The following is a 26,175-nucleotide window of genomic DNA, read 5'->3' as shown; positions in this document are numbered from 1 at the left end:
CATATAATCTACACATGTATAAAAAATTACTTAATTTAAAACACAGTTTTCTACAAGAATGCATATATGAATCAATTTACAGCACCTATTTTCAAGCTTATAAAAAGAATTGACATGTCGGTAGTTTTTAATCGTAGGCATTTTGCCAAGAAGTTGGTAATCCATTTAAGAGGACTTTACCCTAGAAAAAATAAAAGGGAGGGAAGGAACCGCTAAGAGATAGAAAGGCGAAGGGAAGTTAGGAAGAGAACCATTTATTGTCAATCCTAAAATCTTAAAAACATGGTTAAATTAAGTTTATAATTCATTTATCTGATATAACTAACACACACGTGTGCATATATTTGTCCCTCTACAAAGTGAAACTCGAGTGTGAAGCGTACGCCTATACGGAGGAACTAGGACATAGTATGTGTATTCTAGGGTGACTCATGCATTCACTAAACTACAAGTGGTTTCAGACGCACTATTATGATGACTCGAGCTTGAAGTGTTCGTCTACTTGCAAGAGTTGAGCAAATACGCACATCGTCGTAATGATGACACACTTTTATACATCTCTTGTTGTTTTCTACTATAAATGGTTAATGTAAATTTCCTTTCTTTTTTCCAATTTAATCTTCCTTTACCTTATAATATTATTTTTTTCATGGTTGGGCTTTTGTATCTTTCATGAGTTGCCCCTCAGATTGATGGACTAATAGAGCCCTCTTTTCTCTCCAAGACTCAACCCATGCTTTGTTTGGTCTTATCACTACTCCTCATAGGCAGGTTTCCTTCATGGCTTCCTAGCTTCTCGATCTAGTCTATCTCCTCCCAATCAAATATTTGATTGATTAAGTTGATTCAGGTCTTCACTAATTAGTGGATTTCAATTATGCTATGGATCTTTCCTTATTCATCGTATGAATGTGCTTGTTGGGACTAAAAATGAGAATAATATTATCAATTAAACGATATGGTCATTTATGGTGTTTTCATGCTATTTGGTACACTCCCTTACGACACTAGTAGCGTCATTAACGTACTGGTGACACTAGAAGTGTCGCCCCGGCACATGAAAACATTTCCTTGTGTTGACAAGACGACACTTTGTGACACTACCGGCGACACTAGAAGTGCCACTGAGACACATGTCGACGCTTGCTTATGTTGCTGAGACACATGACACCGACATCCTAGTGTCGCTGAGACATATGACCACACTTCATGGTTTTTCAACAAGAGGGGGCAGAGAATAAGGCTCAAGGGGCTACAAATAGGCTGGCATTAGGCTACCATTTGTAATTGTTGATTAATGTGTGAGCCACCACCCCGGAGTGGAAAGAAAGTTATGTAATTTCTTGTATGTGTTTAAAGATGATCATTGCTTTTGATCTACTATTCATCTATCATTATCTTTAAAATTGTTTGTTTGGCTAACAACATGTAACATTCCCAAAATTTCGGTTCAAATTTGACAAATTAATAAATATGAATGACCAAAATTATTTTCAATATAAGTATAGGAAAAATGAGATAAGAATATAAAACGAATGTTATCTTAAAGAGATAAGAAAGTTCATCTCACATCAAAACAAAGAAGAAAGTGGGATCATTCCATATAAGTATAAATAGGAAGGAGAAATTTCCTCACACATTGGAAAACTATAAAGCTTAGGTGCTCTTTATAAGATAAAGAATTTCCATAGTAATATTCTTATATGTCAAGATGCACCCAGTGGTCTTAGAAGAGGGTGCGAAGTACCCGACGTGCATGCACACGGACTTGGGCGATGGGCGCAATGTGGCGCCCTTGCACTTTGCATCGCCGCCTTTTGTATTTTTGGAAGTAGAGGGACCAAAAGAGTAAAATCTAAAATCTCAATCCTTCACGCTAAGCGAACGGATAAAGATCTAGTCCTTCACGCTACGCGAAGGAGCTAAGATAAAACTAGGATTTAAACGTTTCGCGTTACGCAAAGAACCAAGATGTGATTACTTCGCGCCACGCGAAGTGATTACCGTGCATGTGTGACATGTGTGGGAATGTGGCATCACGTGCCAGACCACGTGGCAGTTCAGCGATGACTCATCAAATTTAGATCAGTTCGCGCTACGCGAACGACCATAACATTCTTCTTTCACGCTACACAAATCAACATAAAAATGGCTATAAATAGAAAGGTTCACAGCATGTTTATTCCTCATACCAACACACATTTTATACACATAATTAGCCTCGTTTTATGATGTGCTTGAAGTAGTTTAATAATTATTAACTAAATTAACTAAAAATAAACACTAAGTAATACTCTAGACTCTCTAAAACTCGACTAAACTACTAACCGACAAGTGAACCGATCGACTCTAGTAAAGCTAAGTAAGTCCGGATATCGAACTCACGAGACTCTCTAAATTACGTTTATTAGCTAATTAGACTCGACTACAAAACACGAATTATTAATTATATTTGTTTGGGGGATTTTTAATTAAAATACTAATTTAATACTATAATTAAAAACTAATTAAGAAAACAAGTAATTTAAACGAAAGCGAAGTTTGTTATGAAAATAAGATGATGATGAGAAAACTACCTAGGCTAGAATCCCCTAAATTTCAGTAATGAATTGACTCGGGAAAATATTTAGTTATGGACTGGGATCGTAAAATAGACACTTATAAGAAAACCCGAACAGGACCCCTGACCCTTCTCAAGAGAAACCTATGGATTCCTAACAAGTTTTAACGCACACCAGTATTAAAAATCAAGTTCGCTTACGGTCACCCAATTGTTTATAATTTAGTTCCTTTATACGAAATCCTACCTTACAGCGCGGAAATCAAAGGCAGTTTAATATATCAAATTGATTCGATAGACAAAGTTAATCAATCAAACATAAACGGACTCCTCACGAAGAACTAAATCTAGCAATCCTGATCAACAAAGACCTATCAATAACCTAGCACTTTACAGCTATTTAGGTTAGCAGTACACTTAGGTTTATTTAATTAATAATTAGATCTTAGTGCACATCAATCATAAAATAATCAAAAATACAAAGTAATTGACCTAATAGCAACCTATCATAATGACAAACAATATTCTAGGCAACTATGGAATAATAACTATTAATCAAACAATCCTAAATATCCATACGCATCAATTTAATATAAGTAAACCTTTTACTAAACCATAAAAACCATAACGCGAATAAATCCCAAATCAAAACATAACGTCAAAGTAGGTTCATCACAAGCCTAGGCAGTCTATAAAGTTTAGCCTATCATCTTAGGTTTAAACAAAACAATAATAAACGAAATCATGGAGAAAATAAATAAGAACGGAAGAATAAAGGCGATAAAAGCCGGAGCCTTCGTCCTTGACTATTAAGCACTTCGCCGGCTGATTCCTCGACTCCAAAGCTGCCGGAAACTGACCTCGGACGCCTCGGAACTCACCAAATTCGTCTGAAACTTCAAGGTATGATTAAGGGTGAGTTTAGGGGTCTTTTCATAGGCAACAGGGGTCCAAAAATAAGTTAAGTCGGCCAACAAAACGAAGGATCTGGAAGCTGAGCTCGCCGCGCCGAGCGACGGCCCTCTCCCTCTTGGCCGCGCGGCGCTCCGGTCTAGGGGGGGCTGGTCCACCTCGTCTGGTCCGGTTCAATCCTGGTTCAGTCCGGTTCGTTTTCTGATGCGTCGGTTCTCCGGTTCGGCTTGTTTTTGCTTGTTTTTCGCCCTCTTTTCACCGGAATTAAAACCCGAAACCTACATTATTCAAATAAGTTAGTAGTATACAAATCCTAATAAAAACCAAACATAAACGATTAAAATATTAATTAAAATATACAAGGGATTAATATATATTTAGCGTTATATCATTTTACGTGCTGGTTCTTGTAGTACGTGACAAGCCTCGAGGTTCCGACGGTTTAACCCCCGGTACGCGATATAGAGCAGAAGTGCTGCTCGTACAAGCTTAGGCGTACAAACTCCAAATACTTGTGTAAGATAGGGGTTCCGCTTAAGTTATTATTTTATTATTATATTATATGGCTCAGACCATAGTCGAGGGTATAGCCTAAACCTTGATCATCATAATGTTTATATAAGCTTTATATATACATAGGTATAGCTAAAATAATGTTTCTTCAGGATTAAGAAACATAAGCTTTTACATACAAGAGGATATAATCAAATATAGTTTCTTAATGATTAAGAAACATAAAGTTTTATATGTAAAAGATATTGTTAAAATTAATGTTTCTTCATAACTAAGAAACGTAAGACTTTACATACAAGGGTTATAGTCAATTGATGTTTCTTCGTGAAGAAGAAACCTATCATAAATATTTCTTCATGCAAAAGAAACTCAGCATATGACTTGTAACATTCGTTATTTTTTAAACCCGAAAACCCGACCTATTTCGCATTTTCGGTTTTGTTTATACATACATACATACACACACACACACATATATATATAATTTATTTATATTTGTTGCATTTATTTATGTGGCATTCGTCATTGCCTTACGTATTTGAATTCGTTAAACCGATCCGTTTGGTCGTTTCGACATAGTTTAATTTGTTACTCGTTTATCATTAATATTATATTCCCGATGATTTACGATCATCGTTTGTTTATTTTCTTTTCTTTTGTTTCGATCAATAAACAAAACTCAGGGATTTAACACTTTAAGGTTTAAAGTTTATTAAAGTTAAGGAAGTTGCAAACTATACGGGCATAATGTAAAATCCAAAGTTATAACTTCTTTTATTACATTTGAAAAACATTTCAAAGTTCGAGGTTCAAACTGTAATTATACTTTAAATTAATTCTTTAAACTTTATGGAACTTTAAGGACTTAAAATGTAAAATCATTTGAAATATTATATTAGGGTATGTTTTGTTGGAGGTAATGGAATGAAGGGGGAATAAAATGGGAGAAGGAATGGAACGAACAAGGGAATGAAATAGATCATTACATTCCTTTGTCTTGTTTGGTTAAACTATAGAAATGAAATAGAAATAATAAAAACACTCCAATCTCAAATTAATTTTTTTTTACCAAAATAAAAAAAACTATGTTGGCGACGGTGGTGGTAGTAGCTCCGGTGACGAAAATGGTGGTGGCGATGGCGACGGTGATGGTGGCGGTCAGGCGGCAGGGGTGATGGTTGTGGTGGCGGTGGTGGTGGGGGGCAGTGGTCAAGCGGTGGTGGTGGGGGGCAGTGGTCAAGCGGTGATAGCATTGGTAGTGATGCCGATGGTAGGGAGGTGGCGGTCAGCTGGTGGTGGTCAGGCAGCGACAATGGTCGTGGCGATGACGACCAAGCGGAGATGATGACAATGGTTGCGATGGTTACCGCAACGATGGTGGCAACGACAGTGGCAGTGGTAACGTTGGTTGTAAGGTGGTGGTGGCGGCGACGACGGTGGTAGCGCTGGTGGTGGTGGCGATGGTAGTGATGGTGGTGGTGGTTGTTGTTGTTAAGTGGTGGTGTTGTTGAGAAAGTAGGGTGAAGAGAGAATGGAATGAAAAAAAAGAAGGGGGTGGGAAGGAATGGTTTTGATGGAATGAGATTCCATATGTAATGGATGATTCCATTCCATTGAGCAACCAAACATCACATTTTTCATTTCACGTAATGAATTATTCCATTTCCTCTATCATTGCTACATACCAAACGCTACCTTATAATATTAATAAAAGAACCTCAGCCACTGTTCCTTCCTTCACGATTTTCCGGTGACCGGAAAACCGTCCGACGATGACACATTTATTCCGGCCAGCCTTAAAACATACCCTTAAATTCCGTTTTAATCAATTAATTCATTGTAACGACATTTTAACTTAATAATAATCACGCATGTATCGTTACAAACATATATCACCACTTAATTAGACCTTCATTAGTCGCGAAACCACCGCTAACGGTCGGAATCCTTTAAACACCATTAACAATGATTTAACGTCCTACGCTCCAATTATAAGTATAAATAAGACCCTATTGTTCATCTAAACTTGCTCACACCATATTTACCCACTGTAAATCTCTCAATAACTCGTATTAATTCGTCAAATTCATCATTCCGGGCGACCCTTGTTCTTCGTCAATCCGAAACATCTAGAGGTAATTGTTATATGATTTTTGTTAGTTTTTGGCCGACAATCAAAACCCCTAACATAAATCCTAGGGTTTATATGTAGAAGATGATGAAGTTTTGTATTTGTTTATATTTATTCTATTCTATTCCTAAACAATCAAATCTGGTTTGGTCTATTGGTTAAGTCTTTGACATGTAATACACCAGACCCGGGTTTGAACCCGGGTCAGTGTATTCTTTTAGGTATATTTTTTAAGCCTTTATTTTTTATTATTATAAACTAAATATATTTTTATAAATTATTATAAATTAAATAAAATTATTTTAAATCACATAAAATCAATTATAAAAATTATATTTATCCTTCTCACCCAAAAACCAGTATTTCAAACCCTTCAAATTTCGTTCAAACTCGTAAAACATTTACATATTTATTTATCATTCGCTAAACTTTATAATTCGTTAGCACCTTCGTTTTCAAAATAAAATACACCGTCAACACCAGAATTACGCAGACGATATAATATTCAAACTATGTATTAATCTTGTAATTAAGACAATATTAAATTGTTAATAAATCGTTAACTGTAGGCCCCCATGGGGCGTCGCCGATCGATACGAGATCCGCACGAGGTCTAGGAGTGCGGAATCCTCCTAGACTCGTTTATTGGTGTACAAGATGAAGAACACAAACACGTACACGAACAAATACAAGAACGGGATAAACAAATCTGCAGATTCATATATAATAATCAAAACACGTTACATACCGTAACCAAACAGAAAACACGACTGACCCGAGGTGAGCTCTACCTCGGGTCGTCTCACACGACTCTCCTTGTCTCTTACTCTCTCTAAACAAACAAACTGCTCAAAACACACACTAATTTCTGGATTTTTTTTAAACCTAAACAAGACACACGTATATATATATAAAACATTCTCGGGCCTGGGCTTCAGTAGGCGAAGTTGTGCTAACTTCGCCTATGGCGAAGTTGTTCTAACTTCGCCTAAGGCAGAAGTTGTTACAACTTCTCCTATGGCGAAGTTGTTCTAACTTCGCCTAAGGCGAAGTTGTGCTAACTTCGCCTGTGGCGTTCCGCTGGTCAGAATTGCATAGCGACGGTCACAAAATGCACCAACAGTCTCCCATTTGATCGTTGCTCTCAATTCTAACAAACACAAAAGATCATCTGTTACAAAACATGCACCAACAGACTCCCTCTTAACTGATGATCTTCTGTTTGCTCATCAACCAGCCGTGTCTGAAACTGTCCTGTAGGTTCACAAATCTACCAATCACCCAGCGTCTTCCATATCAGATCTCCCCTTCAGTGTAAGCTTCTCCGACTATAATGATTGAGGTCTTTGAAATGCATGCATCCTCGTGCCAATAGATCATCTCAACCAATCACGTGAGTCCATCTGACTTCACCAACACGTGAAGTTGGGCGTCCTCCACAACTTCACCAACTCGTCGGCATACGATAAGGTTTAATCTTCAACTACTCAACATCAAGTGATCAATTTCATCACAAAACCACCTTGACAGAATCTAACACATGACCATTAATTAATCTGAAGCATCTTCAATCACCAGGGATAACGATCAAGAACATAAACACTTTAATTCCCGATTAAATCCAACTTGTTACAGAATTTTCACTCTAATAAATGAGCATCACGTTTCAGGATCCAATTCTCGAACGCCTTGAAAATAACATAAATAATATGCTCTGACCGCAATCCAGTAATGACGAAAACCTTCAGTTCAATTTGACTTTCTTCAGTTGGTCAACCTCGAACAACAACAATTTCATTGCCCACAAACACCCAAATATGTGTCAATATCCAGTTTCAATCAATATCCCATTCACAAACTCAACTCCAAATCCAGAGTTGACACGTATTTGTTCACACGTAAGACCAAGAGATAACAAGTTTCACTCGTTGACGGAACAACGTCTTCGGTCTCACAATAATCGTGTACACCTGGCCATACAGACGAAAACTCCAAAACACTCTTTTTTTTTTTAATCTCATTAACTTCGCCTAAAGTCAACTTCGCCTGGCTATAACTTCGCCTGTCCATAACTTCGCCAGACCTTATATCTTCGCTGAAACCCTACGAACAGTGACGGCAACTTCGCCTGATGAACAATAACTTCGCCTGCGGCGCTGTTCGGCCAGAAACGCACAGAAACGTGCCAGAAACACCAAAACGCAGATCTCGAACCATAGCATAAGAGCCTAAGGCTCTGATACCACATGTAGGTCCCCCCTGGGGCGTCGCCGATCGATACGAGATCTGCACGAGGTCTAGGAGTGCGGAATCCTCCTAGACTCGTTTATTGGTGTACAAGATGAAGAACACAAACACGTACACGAACAAATACACGAACAAATACAAGAACGGGATAAACAAATCTGCAGATTCATATATAATAATCAAAACACGTTACATACCGTAACCAAACAGAAAACACGACTGACCCGAGGTGAGCTCTACCTCGGGTCGTCTCACACGACTCTCCTTGTCTCTTACTCTCTCTAAACAAACAAACTACTCAAAACACACACTAATTTCTGGATTTTTTTAAACCTAAACAAGACACACGTATATATATATAAAACATTCTCGGGCCTGGGCTTCAGTAGGCGAAGTTGTGCTAACTTCGCCTATGGCGGAGTTGTTCTAACTTCGCCTAAGGCAGAAGTTGTTACAACCTCTCCTAAGGCGAAGTTGTGCTAACTTCGCCTGTGGCGTTCCGCTGGTCAGAATTGCATAGCGACGGTCACAAAGTGCACCAACGGTCTCCTTTTTGACCATTGCTCTCAATTCTAACAAACACAAAAGATCATCTGTTACAAAACATGCACCAACATTAACCCGTTAATATAAATTCGTTAACTTAAAATTCGTTATATTTTAATTAGTTAGCGTTAATTATATAACATATTTATAATATTAAAATTATATATTCCCAATAAAATTATACAATAATTAACTTTTTCAATCCCGATAGTTAGATTTTGTTGTGTTTTAATTATAGTTCGAGAAGTTCAATAGTTTAGGATTCTTTAACGCACTTTCGGTTGCTTCGGTGTCGTTATCGTGCTTTCAGCTTTTATTGCATGTTTACCTTCGAATTCGAGGTGAGTTCTTCATAACCCCATTTTAACGCTTTATAATGTTTTGGGGGTAGCACGTCACAAATTTTTCTTTCGTTAGTTATGCGCATGTTTACAAACCGATTCACTTATATCGTACATGTTAATATTATTCGTGCATATTATTTATGATTATACGTGAACTTGCTTGCAACGTGTTTATTGTTTTATTGGTGGAAGTTACGCAAACGCAAACGCATACACATAGTGGGAGGGTCCGATAGAACGTACCCGCGCCGTGTAATGTTACGACTTCAGTTGTTTACGTAAGGTGGTTCTCATTTCCCCGACTTCAACGACTTCGGCTAAATGAATGGGAGGACGACACTATTTGATTTCATTTACTTGACGCTTGAATATTTATTTCATGACGATCGTTTAATCGCGAGTTTCATATATATATGTATACGCAAAAACTTATGAAAACTCACCAACTTAATTGTTGATAAAATATATTATTTTAAACGTGCTACAGGTTGAATCGATGGGTGCTAAGGACGAAGATCATTAGTATACCTTACGATATTTGACATAAAGTACTTATTTACTTTTCGATGAAGTGTTATCGTTTTCTTTTATTTATGAACAATGTATGTACTTTTGATGATATGAAATGAACTAAATATAATTATTGTCGCTTTAATAGCGTTACGAGCTTATGAATGATCTGTACGTTACACCCGGGCGTATTCCTCTTAAAGCCGGGGTGTTACACTACAGGTCTAAATATTTTATTCGAGCAAATTATCAATCAAGGTTTGAAGCTATTAAAACCAGACTAAATGTCTGTAGCTGTATCAAGAGATGATCCGAGTATTTATATAAACCTATTTTATTATTGGTCAATCATCATTCATTCACAAAGATTTTCAAACGAGATCACCACATCATTCAGAAAAGACAATCACAAGTGAATACGCTGAACCTTTTACAGTCAGTCATTAAGATAAACTGGTTGTTTATCTTAGCAAGTCAGTCAAATGTTTATATGAGATTACTTGATCTCTAAATTTAAGGGATTACGTGATCCCTAAGCTATAAGATAGAAAATAAAAGCAACTCAGACCGAGTACACATGTTGTGTCTGGATCTAAATATATATGTCTAGCCTATCATGCAAGGCTACGTGGCCGTAGGCTAGAAATCATAACCAAAGTTCTCCAATGGGCATCATTTCCCGAAGAGCTCTAATTGTGTATGCATGGCAAGTGGCACAAGTCCAAAAAATAAGAGACGTTTTCGCTGAGTGTGTTCAAGAAAACTATTTTGTCAGTAAAAGATTTATTAAATGTTTTAGAGTCAATGATTCACCAACATATCGCTGACGTATTTTCCTCACACATTTCAGGGAAACAGATTTAGCACAGATAGCACGTATTAGAGTCACTCATGGAATAGATGCTCGCTACATGGAGATGACTCAGTTTTTAATTATTAAAGCATTGCGAACAAGATTAAACAAGATTTGTAAATTAAACACTTGGATATTTATGATCCGAGAAGTTTTCAAAATAAATTAATATTTTATTATAACCAAAGTCTTCCGCTAAATAATTCGTAACTCTGATATATTTACAAAACAGGTACCAACTATGAGTCACACACTTAGGTCCTAAATCGGGGTGTGACACAACCACTCGTCTCTAACATTTTCTATAAAAAAAACCACTCGTCTCATAACATTTTCTATAAAAAAACGAGCTTGAAATCAAGATCTAGGAGAATGTCAATGCTATAAAAAGGGGGGAGTTTTGCTATTGTAAAAATACACCAATTCACCTATCATTTTCTCTATTTGTATTATCGGAATATCTGATTCATATTAAATTTGATTAAGCTTTCGGTTTTGTACTTTATAGCCTTATAATTTAATAAATTCAATATTCAATTTTGACAGTTAGTATGTCGGTTATGACTTATGAGACGGCTTATGGTAGTTATAGTCTTATGCCTTATTATAGAATGGTATCTCATACATATTGAATTCACGACTTCTCCTGCAAGTATCATGCATACCTGCTTATAACCTTACTATGTTAGAATCCATGTAACACATGAGGTTGTAATAAAACAAAAACAGCAAAGGTAAATAAATTTAGTAATATAAATAATTTCAAGCATTTTGTATTCTTACAATCAGTTACAAACAACATATATACGTAGTTGTGAGACTCTCGGGTCACTACTAGAAAAGTGAAATATTTTCGACAAAAATTTGTAACAAATTACCGACAAACAAGGATTCCAACGAGTTAGCAACGAATTTCCGACAAAAAAAAAGAACTTGGAAAAAACTAAATTTTCCTTCAATTTTCTGACGCAATGGCGACAAAAATTTATTTGTAGGTATTTTGTCGATGCGAATAAGCAGTTCCTGATAGTTCACAGACAAATTTCCCACAAAATTTATTTTTAGTTTTAGTTCATTTAATTTATTTAATAACTATAGTAAGTTATTTATTTATTAAAGAAAAATAAATAAATTTTAAAGCTTTGTCGGAAAGTTGTAGGAAACTATTGGAATTTTTGATAAATTGGCCACAAAACTAATTCTTAACTTTTTAATTCGTTTAATTTGTTTATTAGTAAGGCAACTTATTTGTTTGATAACTTTAAAATATACTTTTTAAAAGTTTTGTAGGAAAATTGTTAGAAATTATACATTTCTGACAAATTTCTCACAAAACTAACTTTTAGTTTTAATTCATATAATTTATTTACAAAATACAAATTAAAGTGACTTTTTATCTCATAAAGAAAAAAGAATGAGATTCCTTATAAGTTTGCCAAAAGAAAATTCTTTATAATTCGATCCATTTATTTTTCTAATGAAGGTAACTTGTTTATTTAGTTAAAAAATAAGTTTTAAGCTATGTTGAAAACATGTCAAAAATATATTTCAGACAAATTTTCCAAAAAAAAAATAATTTTGTTTCTTAACTCATTTCATATATTATGACAATTTTCCCACTAAAATAATTTTAATTTAATTTATTTATTTACTCATTCTTGTGCGTGTATGTTTTAAAGTATGTACGTGTGTATGTGTGCGTGTTATTGTATGTGTATATGCGTGTGTATGAGTATGTTTTGTGGGTGGTAGTGTACGTATGCATCAATCTACATGTATGAGTGTGCGTGTGTGTGCGATACTCTATGTGCATATGCATATCTGTTAGGTGATGTTTGTTTTTTCAGAGTTAAAATGCCTGTAGTCTGCGAACCATATATGCAGAATAGTGGTAGTGGTGGGTGGTGGCGGTGGTGGTAGACGGCAATAGTGGTGGGTGGTGGACATTGGGGGTGGGTGGTGGACAGTGGTGGTGACGAACGGTGGGTGGGTGGTGGACGGTGGACAGTGTTGGTGGTGGTAGTGGACAGTGGGTGTTGGTAGGGTGTGGTGTTTAACCCTCTGCATACCTTAGAAGATCTCAGAAGTGGATGTGCCAAGTCTGCACCAAGAAGAGCTTGTGCAAACGCTTGTTACTGAAACTTATTTGAGAAAACAAACGATCTGCAGATGGCAATGTATGTATAAGTGTGTATTAGCATCTGTGTGTTAAGATCGGATATTATTCACTATGTTGGACCTATTACTGGCCTTTAGAACCTAATAAATCACAATAAAGGTTATATTGGGCCATTAAGAGTTATCAACGCTCTCTAAATGGTCAATAAGGAAAGTATAATATGTTATTATCTGTTAAGATCCAATATGACTCATTACAACCTGATATGACCTTTTAAGACCTAACAGGCCATAATAGGTCATTAAGAGCTATCAAGGCTTGATATAATCTTTTAAGGCAAATATGACCGTTAAGACCTATCCATTAAAACATAATACGACATAATAAATGCCATACTGGTTTATATATCCATGTCAGATTTGGTCCTGTTTCAGTTTTGGTATAATAATGTGAAGTAGAAACAACTTTTATTTAAGGGAAATCGGTTGTAGTTGTGCTTTGCTTTAGTTGCACTTGCACATTAACAGAAGCTCAAAACCAAGTCACAAAAAACAAAGTTGTTATTTGAGTATTTGACTTCAGAATATCCTAACACCTTTTAGTTTAGAAACCCATGGAATTGTTGTTTAAAAGGGCCTATTTGTTAATTTCTAACAACTGTCGAATTTTGGTCATAGGTTGATAAAAATGTCCTTGAATAGAGAATGGATTTATACGATGAGAACCAATAGAGATGGAACTTTCAATCTGCAATTTAAACTAGTAGTCTCTTATTTCTTGCATTTTGCAAAAAAATACGCAACAGACGTTGAATGGCAAACTATAGACAGGGTCCAGAAGTTATTAATTAGATGCCCTGTGTATTAAATGGCAAACTACGGCTTATTAGACGAGGTGCTAGAGCTCCAATATGATTGCAATGGGCCTCAAACTGTTGTATTGTTTAACTGCAGATAGTTTGATAACAGACATGGTGTAGTAGTTAACAAAAATAAGCTGGTTGATGTGAACCCAAGTCCGGACTTCAAAGCCAAGACCCGTTTATCTTAGCATCACAGGCAGAACAAGTGTTTTACACCTCTTACCCTGCTGTGACAAGTGATACAAAAGATCTATGGGCAGTTGTTAAGACAAAAGCTCGACACATTTATGAGGTCACTACACCTGAAACTGAAGTCTTGAATGATGGAAACACGGAAGCAAATGCGCTCTTTCAGATGGATGAAAGGTTTGAGTTACCGGATAATGCTACCAGAAGTGAACGTTTAGATCGGGTTACAAATACCAATATAGAAGAGCAAATGATTTTTGAGGAGGAGCAACCTGAAGATGATGATGATGTTGATAATGACCATGAAGATGAAGATGAAGATGAAGGTGAAGATGACGATGACGATGAAGATGAGGATGACGACGATGATTATGAAATGGTTTATTCTAATCACTCTTTAGATGAAGTCGAACATGACTTTAAATTATTTCCTATCATAGGGTTGTCAATATTATATTATATATCTAACCATTTTTTTCTATTAAATACAGGGTGTATGCACTATGGCCGGCAGTCAAGGTAATCCTGGTGGTGGTCGTCGTGCTAGTACTCATGGTGGAAAGGTATAATATAGGCATTTTGTTTATTACTATTTTTATTATTGTTTTAAGAATTACACCATACTTTTTTCTCTCATATTGTTTATGCTTAGTTGTTTCCGGATTAGGAGGATCAGTTCTGGAAAGCATTGTTTGCATGTTGCATTACATAGTTTGCTTAGGCATTATTGTTGTTGGGTTAGGATCGCTTTTGGAAATCATTGTTAAAATGCTTGTATGCATATGCATGTATGTAAATATGCGTTATTTGGAGTGTTGATCGGGTATGCTAAATGGGTTTTGGGTTATGGGTATGGGTGGCACAGGGTCGGCCGTGTAATCGCTAGGTTATTGTGTTAGGTTGTTAGTTGATTTTATAGTTTTTTAGATATATGTAGAAACACTTTTATTAACAAGTTCTTGTTTGATTTCCATATATTTGCTTTGTTATGTTTTAGATTGATTCATTTGGACTCGGACATATTTTTATCACAACTTGTTGACATGCAACTACTTTAAGTATACTCGTTTTGATCCAAACTTATTTTGAGCATATGTGCATATGATTTTATGTAAATATGTATTATATATTTGATTATGTATGTTTCAACAATTTTTTAGGCTCAAGAAGTTGGACCCGAATTAGAAAAATAGCGCGAATGAGAGCTCAATTATAAGAACAATCGTTTGGAACGAATGGAATGAGAGCCGGCTGAATGAAAGGAAAGGGAGCAACAATTATAAGAACAATTTGAAGAAACGATGAAAAACATTAGCCAAGAAGTAATCTTAGTATGCTTTCTAATTTTATCTAGATATTTTTGTGAACGACATGTGTTACCTAGTTTAGGTTTTTTTTTGTTAGCGGTTGGCATGTGTTAAATATTGTGGTACTTTTGTAACCAAATGTTGTTTGTAATCGAAAAGGTTTAGGTTTATTTATTCGGGTTTCGGGTTGTTTGGGTCGGGTTGTTCGGGTTTCGGGTTGTTTGAAATTGACCCAAGAACCGACCCAAATAAGTTCGGTTTGTTCGGGTTTCGGGTTATACGGGTCGGGTAAATTCGGGTTGGGTTTCGGGTTTAACAAATTAAAAAAAAATCTGCCTTTAACAATATCATAAATTAAAAAACCATATTCTAAGCCGTTACAAAACCATAATATACAGCCATATTTAACAATAGCATATATTATTTAGCAAAACATGAAATTTATCATATAAGAATGCATTAGACGGGATGAAGGAGTGTTGTAGCATGTGGATTAATACTTGTGTAGATTGAAGAAACATGCTTAATAAATATTGGTTTAAATACTATACTGTTTAAGTTTTTGAATTGAAGATGCATTCTCCACATGCTTTATGGTCATTAATACATTGGGATATGATAGATCTAGTATTAATTGGAGTCTTGAGAACAACCGAACAAGAATTCATAAGATCATCGTGCTACTTTACCGCTAAACTACCCTATAAAATTAGGGATACATGCATTGATTTATTATACTTCGGGTTATTCGGGTCAACCCGAATCTGGGTATTTCAACCCAAATACCGACCCGAATATTTTATCTCGGGTTCGGGTTAAGAGTTTAATCGGTTCGGGTGATTTCGGGTTGGGTTATTTGGGTCTCGGGTTGCTTTAGTTTGGGCTTGTTATTCGGGTACGGTTAAAAAACACACCCCTAGTAGTGGGTGATCTTAAAGTTATTAAGAGATTTTACAAACAACTGAAAAGATGGGACTACGTACATTTTACCATCTCAAAATGTCAATCAAACCTTTTAGTTCAACAAAATACAAATTAAATGAAAGTCATGATAGATGTTGCACCTGATTAAACCATATTAATCATGAACGGACGAATGAATGAATGATGATTAAATGAATAAAAAGATTGATTTGAAAACTTACTGTTGCATATACAACTTACTGTATATATAAACAAACTTTGAAAAGGGTATCAAAGAATTAAATATAAATTTAAGTTTCATAAATTATTTACGGTAATCAACAAACTACTGAAAATTGATCATTAAAAGTTGCATTGAAGTAAATATGAAAATCAAAATAAAGTATTAGCAAAATAGTTCATGTTTCAGTGCATTTAGCTCACCATATTTCAACAATGTAAAACACCATTTATAGTACCTAAAACCGTATTTTATAGCAATAGAAAACATCATTTACAGCACCTAAATTCACATTTTACAGTAGTCTTTACAACATATACAACACCATTAACATCACATTTTCCAGCAATATAAGACAACATTAGAGCACCTAAAACTACACTTTACAACATCGTTTTTCAGGCATATAAAACACCATTACAACACATAAAACCACATGCTACAACATCATTTTACAACATATAAACACTGCTTAAACTATCATTTTCCAGCAATATAGAACACCATTTACAGCAATTAAAAGATGAATGCATATAAATCTTAATATCATACAAAAAATAAAAGAGGAATTCATATAATGTAGTTTGACTTTTTAAGTCAACTATTGTATCTAATGAAGTATACACCTTTAATGTAAGTGGATAAACGCTTCCTAGAATATTTGGCTCTTCTTCCTGCATTACAATTTAACCAAACATGAGATTAGATTAAAATAGTCTCACATATCTAGAAAACAAAAAATGCAATATTAGAGGGTTAACTTGGACTGCTCGTATACCTTTTTGTCCGAATAGCTGGTTCAGGAAAAGTATTAAGATCCAAAATGTCATCATACGAAGAGCAAATGATCCCCTCTTGATAGGTGTAAAGATGAGCTACAAATGACATATTTACAATTCTACCCTCTAATCCAGTAGTTGCAATTGTTTCCTTCATCCTAAGTAGCCGGTTTGTTAAGTGGAAGTACGCTAGAACATTATTCATAATGGTGGTTAAAGACAAATTTATATAAAAATTCATACATTAGTGATCTATCTAGATGATTGGTTGCAAACTGCATCTCTATGCCATCTTGTGATAATTGGCAGGGGCAGAACATAACACCAGCATTGTTTCAATTTGAGTTCAAGTTTCAATTTTTTGATATACAAAATCAAATATAACCGTCTTTTTATTATTATTATTATTATTATTATTATTATTATTATATATTTAATAATAATATTGATGGGAGATTAAGAGCTTTGAAGTTGTCATCATATTAAACGCATTTAGCATACCTGAATAGTATAACATAATCAGAAGTATTTACATCCATTCCTATTATAGGGCGTCCGGTGAAGGACCCAATGCCTAAGAGCAATCTCATCCTTTCTCGTATCTTTGAATTCAAATTTACACTAAAAATTACTACATTTTCTCCATTTTTTTTAATTAAGTAATACTTTCTTATACCTTCATCAATACTATTTCTATTCCTCACTCGCAACCACTTTCAAAATATACTAAAAAATTATAGGGCACGAACAATAACTTGTCAAATATACAGAAAAATCAATGAATTTGTCTCTCTTCCAGTCACAACACCCTAAACCACTCATTACATTATAAAAACTTTACTCACATTTTTTGATGGATTAAATGTAAATACTCTAAAGAAATTGTGTTATTTTCAAGCAATCAAAAAAAATATAATAAAAACCAAAACACACATATATTAACATGGTCCCGGGATGGAACCCTCCACCCTAAAACGATCCAAATTGCGTCCTCCCTCTCTCGTCACACCCTCACATAACCCATTTTTTAAAACGCTCATCTTGTCTCTCCTCCAAACAATGCCCTCTCTTCTGAAACCGTATAAACTATAATGCATATAATTTTAAAAATTTAGGGGCAAAATTCTCTTTATTCACCAATATTTAAGTAAACTTTCATTTACAAAAAATAAATACAATTTTTGGTCCCTCAACTCTACTCAATTTTGTAAATTTAAAGAATAATCACACATTTATCCCTTATTTCAAACTAACTACTCCCACCGCTTTTTAGCGGGCATAATTTTTCACACGTCAATATATTTAAATAAAATATATTATATAATAAAAACGAGCATTTTATTCTCTTTAATTTTAGTATTATATTGCTATAGTTTAAATTTTTTTAAAAATTAACATGTTACGTGATTACTAGTTAGCGCGGGCAGCGGGTCGGCTGGGGTCACCCAGGCTTGGGTCATGGGTTAGATCGGATTTGTGTCGGAATAGCTCGATACAAAAAGGGTTAATTTGGTTCGCGTCGAAAAGGATCACGTTAGGTCAAAACATATTTCGAGTTGAACAGAGTCGGGGCGGAACGGGATTTAGGTCATAACGTGTTGGCTTAAAAATGAACAAAAAAAAAGAAAGAAAGAAACCGATTTTTTCTTTTTTTTTTTTTTTCTCATTTTGGTCCAATTACTATGCACGTACCGACGCCCAGTTAAACATTTTTTTACCAATTTACACCCCTTTTTTTAGAAAACTTTGTCCTTTCTTTTATTTTGACCTATTCTAAATGATTAGGCATTTTACTTAAATGCATGATAACCCTAATGGATTATAGTTGACAGGTTTATCTTAAACTGATCAAATAAAACTTTTAGTATTTTTTTATAATTTATTTTATTATATCAAATGAATCTTTATAAATTTACAAGTATTAAGATTAAACCGGTGTGAGAAAAGGCCAGTCGGAGAATCACATCATGCATAACCAGTCGTACAAAGTTCACAGGATCGACATCATGAAGCGGAAGAAATAAACGTAGAAAAGCCCGGAAAACGTCAGCTACAATACTATATGATATATCACGAGAGAATTAATAAACTAACAAGAAACAAGTATCGTCTTGTAAATTGTCAACGCCGCCTCACGCGAGCTTTTTACTAGTATTAGCAAAAGCTTAACAACATTTGTTAATCCATATGATTTATTTATTTTCTCCAAAAATAATATCAAAACTCAAAGGGTATTTTCATTTCTTAAGACCTATTTTGTTGATGGATCAAAATCTTGACGTGTTCCCTAATTTCACCCAATTCAGTGGCTTAATCAAATCAAGCAAAGCAATTCACGAGGATTTTAGGGTTAGGTCAATTTCGATTAGTTCTGCATGCATGCACTAATCAAATCCATCGTTCACTCATCTTAACCTTCCATTCTCATGGTGTATTTCATTCTTCTTTTTTGGATCGAAGATCATCTGGATTTGTTTGAAGCAATCCTATGAAGAAGATACGAGGAAAAGCATTTGTTAGTTTGATCACAATCCTTAAATACTCCGCATTCCCATGGACTACCCTAGTGGCTGCTGTCTTTGTTTTTGTCAGTCTCACCCTGTCCATTTTCCTCTTATTCCAGCACCTATCTGCTTACAAGAACCCCGAGGTCTCGCTCTCATACAATTTATATCGAAACGTAGACAATGTGCTTGATAAGTTTGGGTGGTGTTTGGTTGACAGGAACAAAAGTTTTTGTTTGGTATTGTGTTCATGGTACCGAGTTATGCTGTTGAATCTGTAAGTGATACTCGGTTGTTTTGTAGTGTTTACGACTCCTGAATCTTGAGAAGAAAGTATATGACATAATTGCATTTAAGAACTAAGAAGATGGTGTTTCATTTGTTTATTATTTATTCATATGTCGGGTGTCGGTGACTGATGATGGATATGGATGTTTAAGGTCTATAACGTTTAGTGACACATAGGAAGTTTTAAGGTAACAAATTATAGGGATTTTTTTTTTCTATAATTAGTAGGTGGTGATTTAGAAAGGAGACTGGTACTTCTTGCTGTCTTTCGAATTTCTTGTGATTATAGATAGTTCGCTACCCCTGTAAGCTAACTTCATAGAGTTTGGTGAAAAACCTATGGAGTTCCCTTGCCACCTAAGTGAACTTGTAGAGTTCGTTTACGGGAAACCACCAAGAAGTACAAGAAGTTCCATAAATCTAAGTTCAACAAATAGGGTAGAGTTTGCTTATTTCACAGGCAAATCACATAGAGTAACATATGTCATTATGCTCATATTTAGGCTTTTAAACCTTTCATTCAATTAATGTGATTATTTAAAGAGGGGGTGAAACAATGATAAGCGTCCGGTTCCTTCTATAAAGGTCTTAGGTTATAATTCAGCTTCCACTAGTTTACTGTATTAACACCTTGTAGGCCACCTACCCAGCGTAGGCTGAGGCTTACCTAGTCCCACGATCATTAGGGTATCGGTGGGTTCCTTGAGTTTTTTCTAACGGGTTCTCATAATCACCAAAAAAGAACCATGAATGCATATTATGCTTAGAACTTTTATGTGCAGTTTGTGTCGCTGTTGAATCCATCGATTAGCCTTGAAATCGAGATACTAAGAGATTGCTATGAAGCTTTTGCAATGTATTGCTTTGGGAGATATCTAATTGCATGCTTGGGTATGTGACTTAAAACATGAATGTCTTTCATTAATTTGCACATATTATCAAAGATTATGAATAATTTTCTTTTCTTTCTCAAGGGGGCGAGAAGCGGGCTATTAATTTCATGGAGAGGGAAGGACGTGCGGGTCAGAGAAGCCCGTTGCTAGACCAAACCTCCGAAAAGGGAATCATTAGACATATTTTTCCAATGAATTTGTTTTTAAAACCATGGAAACTCGGGCAGTGGGTTTATCAAATCATGAAAGCTGGAATTGTTCAATATGTAAGTTTTCTGTTTAATTTGTCATCACGAAAAACTTATGACTTCATACTATATATGAAAAACTTGTGATTTTTTCTAACAGATGCTCATAAAGGCTATTACATCTGTTTTGGCTGTGATTCTTGAAGCATTTGATGTATATTGTGAAGGTGACTTCAAGTGGGGATGTGGGTAAGCTAGCAGTTTCAGGAAAGTCACATAAATAACCATTTGACCATGATTATGAACACATAACCAGTTGACTGTTACAATTGGTTACATCCAATAATTATGTGCCACGTGTACTTGAAGAAAATGAAAAATTATTTGATAGTAGATAAGTAATCGTCAATGGTGCAAATTTTATGCTAAAAGCGCTATTGGTGATGCACTGATGCCACATGTCATCTTGTTATTGGTCATCACTAGTGGCACAATTTTAGTTATTTCTACGCCAGTGGCGCAGTTTTGGCTTTTTCTGCGCCGTTGGTGAGTGGTGATTAGAGTGCAATTGCAGCTATTTGAGTAAAATAGTTTAATCAAATGGTCATTGTTGTGATTTTCATTATTTTTCGGGGTCTGTTTTCATGTTTCGGGTTAAACTTGAGCATTGACTAATGTCGGTTTATTAAACTTGTTGGATATGCAGGTACCCTTACATGGCTGTTGTTATAAACTTCAGTCAGACATGGGCTTTATATTGCTTAGTTCAGTTTTATGAAATCACAAAGCATGAACTTTCACATATCAATCCATTGTCCAAGTTTCTAACTTTTAAATCAATTGTATTCCTGACATGGTGGCAAGGTGTAGCCATTGCCCTTCTTTTTTCTTTTGGGTTGGTCAGAAGTCCAAGAGCTCAAGAGCTGCAGTTCAAATCTAGTATCCAGAATTTTATTATTTGTATTGAGGTAATTTTCTTCACTTAGACATACCTTCAATTTGGGGTGTTTATGGTCTGTTTGAAATTGTGAAACCGTTTAAAATGGTCATCAGCTTAATTTCTCGGTTGGGTTCTAAAAAATATAATATATTAGCAACCCAAGATGACGCTTTTAAAAGTTAAGGCTATTTTGTCAAACTCATTGGTCAAGATGACATTTTTGGTGAATTCGCCATATTCAAACCGTACCAAACGGTTTGGTTTGTGATTTATATTAAAACTTTACAAAAAAAAAAAAAAACAACTGGTCCGTAAAAGATTTTTGGCTATGTAGCTTTTTTGCATTTTACTTGAGCTTGTAATTATTTTAAGTTGGGCTATACAAATGGTTAAGATTTGCTTAACAATACAATACAAGGAGTCAGGTCTTTTAACTTTTACGTATTATCACTTCTATATTATAAAGGCCTGGTAAGCCAAAGCGCCAAACTAAACGTTAGTAACATTTTGATTTTGGTTTGCATTGGTCAAAATCTCGTTTAACTAACGGTTTGACTTAAAAACCGTCAAAAACGGACCGTAAACACCCCTACTTCAGTTCACACGTTGCAAAAAGTGTTGTTATGTTAACGTTCTGAAGTTTAACTTAAGTATGTCTGAATCAAGAACAGATGGGGATTGCTTCTATGGTTCACTTATATGTGTTTCCATCCGAACCGTACAAACTAATGGGAGATCTTTATATGGGGGATTTTTCTGTTCTTGGTGATTACGCGTCTAGTGACTGTCCTTTAGACCCTGATGAAGTTAGGGACAGTGAACGCCCCACAAAACTACGGCTACCACGACCCCAAGGAGATGTTAAGATCAAAACCGCCATTCGAGAAAGTGTTCGTGATGTTTTCGTTGGTGGCGGTGGATATGTAAGTTTTCTTTGTTTTGCATGCTTTTAACTAAATACAACAAGAAACATGACTTGAAAATAAACCGACTTAGGGTTGTCATGTCTAGCTTGTTTAATAGACAGGTTGTGCTCCAATTGATCTGTTCAATCATTTGATTAAACATCTCAACCCGTCAACTTGTTTACAACTTGATTACCTAAATTCAATTTCTTTTTGAAACAGATTGTTAGTGATTTGAGGTTTACAGTTAGCCAAGCTGTGGTACCTGTAGAGAAAGGGATCACAAAGTTTAATGAAAGGCTTCACAAAATATCTGAAAACATAAAGAAGTCAGATAAGGATCAAAGAACAAAAGATGACAGTTGTATCAACAAACAAAGAATCATACGAGGAATCGATGATCCACTATTAAACGGGAGTTTTAGCTACAGTGGTGACACTAAAAAAAGAAGGCATCGCAGGAGTTACACAAGTGTAGGGGAGAATATTACTGACCAAAGCTTGAACTTTGGTCGATATGAGGTTCGCGGGAGTAGGTGGGTTACGAAGGATTAGGAGCATTGCTTAACCGGAAAACCACTCGTTTTATATGATAATTAAAAAGATATTTGAAAAAGGTTGTAGCATGAATGTAGCAACCATTTGATTTTCATATAATCAAGTTTATTTTCTTGCTTTAGCAACCAAATGTTATGCTCCTTTAGCTAATGTGTGCATATGATGATGATGATTTTATGTTAAGAATCATAATTTTTAGTAATATGATATTAGGTTTCTTGAGCCTTTAAAACTCTTATGGACCTACTTTTAAATATAATAACTTGCACTAATAATGTTAGTGGTATTATTTTATGAAACAAATCACAAAATAATTATGTATATCACAACAATTTTACATATAAATATATAAATTTGTACTCGCTTATAGATTGGCATATATATGTATTATTTATTGTCACGTATAAAATGAAAGTTAGGGTGTACACGGGTCGGGTCGGTTTAAGGCAAAAATTGAACCAAAATCAAAGTTTCAATTTTACACATTGGTTTGATTCGGCTGTGGTTTCATTTTCGGTTCTACATTTGGACTTGAAAAATGTAATTGCCCATATCAATAAAAACTCGGCCTTAAACTTTTGTCCTACCCTTTTTGTTAACATCTTATTAATCATAATGAATACGAACACAACTTTTGAACCAAAATAATGAATTAAGATCATAAGTTCAATAACAAACATTTGAACAAGTTCAGTGCATGCGCAGCTTAACGGTTCGGTTTTCATAAAACAAAACCGAAACATTGTGCATTACTTTAGGTCGGTTATTTGAGTTTCACATTTTCTATTAACTTGTTTTATGTTTGAATAATCGATTTTTTGTCACGCCTCTCTCATGAAAATATTGTCATTCAAACCTTGATTTCAGTAGGCATATTTCAAAAGAATAAATAAACAAAAAAACAGAGTGAATTAAGCACTTTAGTTGGGGCACAAGTCCCATGCACTTACCTACTCACTCCACACCTCGTTTTAAGTTTTAACCTCGTGGAATACTTTCCACTTTATGAACCATCATCACAAACCACATACACACAAACAGAATGGGGATGAAGGGACACCCAGACAACAACTGTGGTGGAGGTGGTGGTGGATGGATGAAGAAGAAGAAAATGACGGTGGTGATGGTGGTGATCTTGGTTGCGTTAATGGGAATGATGGCGGTTCAGAGGATAAAAGACATGCGGTTGTTTAACGTCATTATCAAAGACAAAGATCGCCAAATTCTCTCTCTTCACCTCCTCTTGCAGGTAGTTGATGTCATAATCTCTATATTAAGCTGATCCAACCATCTTAGCCGAGACATGTTTAAGATCCAGTTCGGTTTTCGCAGTTTTTGGTTCCTGGTTCAGAACCCCTCAAAACCAACCATTTCACTTTTACTGTTTTTATATATTTTTTGGTTTTCGAAATATGTATACATGCATAATATGACTGAATTATAATCGTGAACCATCTTTATTATTATTGTTATTTTTTTAATACAAGCTGATGTTTAGAAAAAAAAAATTGATATAAACCGTCAAACCAGAACGCTAGACCGCCAAAACTGGCCGGTTTGGTTTGTCATTCCAAAAATTTTAGTTAGTGGTTTGGACTGTTTTTGTTACAGCCGTCCAAACCGGCCCTTGAACACCTCCATTTGCACATGCTATCTGCAATTGACTGTAAAAAAGGAAAGACTATATATGCAGATATTTGTGTATTATATAGTATTGTAACCATGAACCCTGTTTATTATTTTAATTTTTTTACTATAAAATCAATTACTTTTAAAAAACGAGTGGCGGTAAAAGCAGCCGTTTGGTTTGTCTTTGCTATACATTGTAATCAAGTGGTTCAGCCCAAAATTTTAATCAAAACCGAAGAAACCTAAAAACTCGTAGTTGGTGGTTCGGCCCGGGATTTTCATCAAAACCAGCCAAACCGGGCCATAGACTCCTGCATCTTATCACGTTTAATATTTTTATACCAACACTGTTATCCCATTGATGGCAGAAAGAAAGGCAATATGCAAAAGAAAACAAAAAGAAGATTCAAGAATTGACTGCAAAGCTATACTCCATTGGAGCCCAAAAGATTGAGCTCAATAACAAGATCATGGAGATGAAATCCACCATCGGTTCCATGAGAGACGAGCAACGCGTTCTTGAGTTAGCAATTAATGAAAAACAGAACCAAATCAAACACAAAGAATCTCAAATTCAAGGTTTTAAAAGCACTCTGCAAACCCCACCTAAAATCTGGTCCGTTAGTTCGGACGACCCATCAAGTCGTGAAGTCAACTTGACCAACAAGGTCAAAGTTCAAGCTGACCATCAAGATGATACAAAGATTGAACTTCACAATACCACTGATGGGTTAACCCAAAGGGACAAGAGTTTGGTAACCAAAACTGATGGTCAAACTCAAAATGAAAAAAGTCAACTGAAAGGAGAACCTGATGTGGGCCCCACAGAAGTTCATCCTGAAGCTGATAAAATGGATGAAGATGATGCGGAAATCGAGACAGAAGCCGATTTGGAATCTTCTAGAAATGTTGCGGAAGCTGATCAAGATTACAAGGAAGAAACAGAAGAGTGATCGCATTCTTTAGATGGTGTGTTATGATAATATAAGTAATTTCTAAATTCTGTTTTCTTGATTTCAAATTCCGGCAACTAGGGTGTTCGTTCATTTAAATTTAATCGAAAATAGACCACGAGAAATTAGACCAACACAATTTTCTTGTCCGTGTCTGTTCGTTAAGAAAATTTGTGTGCATGCGTGTTCGTGTTCATTTGTTATTAGCATAAACAAACGGTTCACGAACGTAATCACACATGCATACTTGAACACAAATGAGCAAACACCAATTAAAAAGTAAATGCGAGCATCAATATGT

The 26,175-nt window shown here is 35.3% G+C and overlaps 2 protein-coding genes across 2 annotated transcripts; both read left to right on the top strand.

Moving 5' to 3' along the window:
* Nucleotides 1–19,449: 19,449 nt before the first annotated feature.
* Nucleotides 19,450–23,289, top strand: LOC143564575 (protein LAZ1-like). The gene is made up of 8 exons (XM_077051808.1): nt 19,450–19,666; nt 19,741–19,797; nt 20,591–20,699; nt 20,783–20,967; nt 21,050–21,138; nt 21,596–21,857; nt 22,501–22,752; nt 22,957–23,289. Exons 1-8 carry the CDS (start codon nt 19,505–19,507, stop codon nt 23,287–23,289), a joined length of 1,449 nt encoding a protein of 482 aa, XP_076907923.1. The 5' UTR covers nt 19,450–19,504.
* An 879-nt stretch (nt 23,290–24,168) lies between these two features.
* LOC143564574 (uncharacterized) lies at nt 24,169–25,957 on the top strand. The gene is made up of 2 exons (XM_077051807.1): nt 24,169–24,541; nt 25,290–25,957. The coding sequence occupies exons 1-2, from the start codon at nt 24,335–24,337 to the stop codon at nt 25,872–25,874; spliced, it is 792 nt and encodes a 263-aa protein (XP_076907922.1). The 5' UTR covers nt 24,169–24,334; the 3' UTR covers nt 25,875–25,957.
* The last annotated feature ends 218 nt before the right edge of the window (nt 25,958–26,175 follow it).

The sequence above is a fragment of the Bidens hawaiensis genome, unplaced genomic scaffold (genome assembly GCF_021521415.1).
Source record: "Bidens hawaiensis isolate Kalapana, Puna unplaced genomic scaffold, B.hawaiensis_p1.1 tig00022042_1, whole genome shotgun sequence".
Lineage (NCBI taxonomy): Eukaryota > Viridiplantae > Streptophyta > Magnoliopsida > Asterales > Asteraceae > Bidens > Bidens hawaiensis.
Note: the sequence above shows the minus strand (reverse complement) of the source record. Positions and strands in the feature narration are given on the sequence as shown.